The following is a 3,438-nucleotide window of genomic DNA, read 5'->3' as shown; positions in this document are numbered from 1 at the left end:
TAAATCCGCCCCCATAATGTACTTAGTTTTTTTAATTAATCTAGAATTTAATAATCTTTACAATTTATCTACATTTTGCACATGCTTATTACGTTTGTTTAGTCAGATGTTAAGGATCAATTTCTTTTATGAATTCGTTAGTTTAATACCACAAATAAATAAATAAAACTTTCCCATATCTTTTCTTTCATGGTTAATTATCATGCTCATTCGTTGTCCTCCAGTGAATAAAATTAAGCATATAATAGGAAAAATCGGGGACGCAAGTTTTGATTATTCAAAATGATTGACAGTCATATAATCCTATTTATAGGTCACTGGAGAGAGCCCCATCCAATTCATTCAACGACGCTCCCTATACAATCTATAGAATCCCCTAAATAAGACTGATTGTAATCTATAGTTTAGTTCATTGAGTTTTCAAAACGATCCAAGATTTCGTATCCATATAAATTACCAGGAATTCAAAACAAAGCAATATAAAAAGGTCATGACCAAAGCTTAAAACCTCGATACAAAATATATCTGCTCAAGTTCAATTTTAATAAAGCCACAAAGAAAACAAAACTGAAGAACAAGAAAGTACTACAAAATCTTCCTCAACAGTACAACTAGCCCAGTAGCTCCCTCTGACTAGTCTAAGTTGTCGGCTCAGCGCTTTCCACCGCCACCTCCCATTTTGGCCTTTGGTGCAGCACCCCTGGGCAGATTTCCCTTGCTCTGAGTCTTCTGAGATTTGGCTGTCACTTCTGCTTTCTTTGCCTTCTTCTCATCCTTGGTTTTCTTGATTCTCTCCTTAATTTCACTGCATAATCATATTAAGGAAGCAATTTAATCACAGACAAGGCATAAACAACTTGGGTGCACTCTTCAGTATCCAAATATCTAAACCAAAACCCTTCAATCTAGTATTGGGTTCAAAAATAAGCAGTTACGAACTATACAGTAGATAGAAAAAAATGGTTGGAAGAATGCATACCGGAGAGCAGCTTCACGTGCTGCATCTCGTACTTCTGGTTTTTCAGCTCTCCTTTTCTGGATAACTTCCAAGGTAGCTCCAACAATGGACCTAGAGTATGGCTTCTTGGCGGCCCGACGCCTCTTTTTCACAGACTCAGCAGCTATGTCCTGTGAGTCATGTAAAAGAGTAAGAATATAAGTCATACCAGTTACTGTAGCATCAAAACTAGATAATGGAAGGATACTCCACCTTTTTATGCTGCTTTCTATACATTGCTGTCCAAGTAAGCTTTGAGGGCTTCAATTTGTTGTGGAAGTACCTCTTGCATTTTGAGTTGACAAACAGGAAAACCTGAATTGACCAAACAAGAAGACAAACATCAATCTCAGTGCAAAAACAGGAAAACCAACACCCTCTTCTCAACCAAACTAAACCAAACCAAACCAAAAATAAATGAATAATAGAAAAGGATATAAAATGCAAAAACCCAAAGATTTGCCATGGTTTTAAATAAAAAACTAACCTGAGAATCTGATCTGATAAATCTGATACCCCTACCCGGGTATATCTTTGACCCGCTGAAGCGGCAGAGTTCAGTCCTGAAACATCAGACAGTACTGAGCATGTACATTGAAATAATAATGATTGAAAACCAAGATTCCTCATCAGTTTGTGAACGTTTTGGTGAAAAGTAAGAACACTTTTATTCTATTATTTTTAAATATTTGACATAAATATTCTCGCAGAAAAGAATTAGCGCATACTAAGAAAAGGAAGGTGAGACTGAGACTCGGTCAGAAATGAATAGTCATTCTAGACTTATTTGGTATTCTTTGAAGAAAATACAATACCTAATTGTAGTAGTGCAAATAGAAAAATGGAATACATTCAAAGAATCGAAATGGTTGGAAGAACACCAAAGAAACAAAAGAAAACAGAATGACAAGTTTTGTGCTATTTTATTTAATCTGAAAATTAGCAAAATTTGGTAGGCTTAAACACAAACTCATTTAAGGCTTGCTTGATTGATTGAAGCATCTTGTTTACTTATAATACAAATAGTGTGTAAAAAAAAGCTCAATTTTTTCTCAGCAACCAAAAAAACCATCAAGGAAAAAATTCAATATAGTATGAAGACTGAAGCAGGATTTTCAAGTTATCTGTACAACCAGTAACAGTATGCAGTAAAAAAAGTCCTGTAGCCAAGCCCAATTCCCTTAGTCGAATTATTTGTTAAGTTGAGTTAACTTACCAATTTCTGTCAGACTTGAAACTTAAAGTGAAAGGAATCATCTTGCCACAGATAGTCATGTACATGTTTAGGCAATACAGATTAAGCTATGGCAAGTCCGACCAGATGAATATAAATTTAGACCCATATAACTTTTTCTATCTGTGCTTCATTTATTTTCATTAATTTCCACTCCATCTATTCCTAACCTACAAAATCACACCAATCTTCTAGGTATCTTTTTCCACAAAAGAACCAGACTCATTCCCAAGGAATTTTCAAGTTTTTTTTATACACTAATAGTTGGGTTGGGAGTATTTGAACCACGGATGTCTCCGTTGGAAACTCCAAGAGGAGACAAGCAGTTGAACTACAAGACTCTTAGCGAAATTTTCAAGTTAGCATATAAACCAAACGAAGTTACACTTGCATCCAGCAGGTCCTGAACCCACAACCTTACCCTCCATCCATATTATCAGAGGAGGATATGCCATTTGGGCTAAAGCTCATTGGCATGAGTACTAAAAATCAATACAACAATCCACAACTGTAATCTATAACAAATCTCTAGACCTTCATTAAAAAACCAAGCTCCCACACAGCTCAACCCAAGGCCTCAGAAAAGGCTCAAGTCAGCTAGAACCCATTTCTGGATTTCCAATACAACCCCAACCAAGTACTCAGATCAGCTTATCCACAATGCATTCACCTCAAAGCTACAAAGCTAATTAAACATAAAATCAATCTGATGCAACAAAAATTTTTTTTTGCGCAAAACCCATCTTAAGAACAGATCCATAAAGCTATAATTCATAAACAAAAATACAAAATATAAAAAAATTGTATAAATCACAAGAATGCTGATTGGATAAAGACAAGGTTTTTTTTTTTTTTGAATAACCCATCAAAATATCCATTTGATCAATAAAAAATCCTATCCAATATTATCATAATCTAAATCATTGTATCACAATCTAAAACCATCACACAAAAAATAAATATTATTCAATAAATTAACTGAAAATTACACATCCAAAGAAGAAATGAACCCCTAAATAATAAGAAAAAGAATCCCAGCATTTTCTCGGGAACCAAACAGAGTTTGATAAGAAAATTGAAAGGAAAAAAGGAACATACTTGAGAACCATTGGGTGCTGCTGCTGTTGTCGTCGCTGCTCTTACGGCTTTTTTTTCACTTCAGAGAAAACCCTAATAAGAAAAATGAAACCCTAAATAGGTTAAAGGC

General features: G+C 34.8%; 1 protein-coding gene across 1 annotated transcript; it reads right to left on the bottom strand.

The window, feature by feature from the left end:
- Positions 1-387: 387 nt before the first annotated feature.
- On the bottom strand, positions 388-3,438 carry LOC115988060 (60S ribosomal protein L24-1). The gene is made up of 5 exons (XM_031111694.1): positions 3,330-3,438; positions 1,485-1,560; positions 1,211-1,312; positions 980-1,128; positions 388-805 (listed from the first exon to the last, which is right to left on the bottom strand). The coding sequence occupies exons 1-5, from the start codon at positions 3,338-3,340 to the stop codon at positions 652-654; spliced, it is 492 nt and encodes a 163-aa protein (XP_030967554.1). The 5' UTR covers positions 3,341-3,438; the 3' UTR covers positions 388-651.

Source organism: Quercus lobata, chromosome 4 (assembly GCF_001633185.2).
Source record: "Quercus lobata isolate SW786 chromosome 4, ValleyOak3.0 Primary Assembly, whole genome shotgun sequence".
Taxonomy (NCBI): Eukaryota; Viridiplantae; Streptophyta; class Magnoliopsida; order Fagales; family Fagaceae; genus Quercus; species Quercus lobata.
This window is presented reverse-complemented; position numbering and strand designations above follow the sequence as displayed.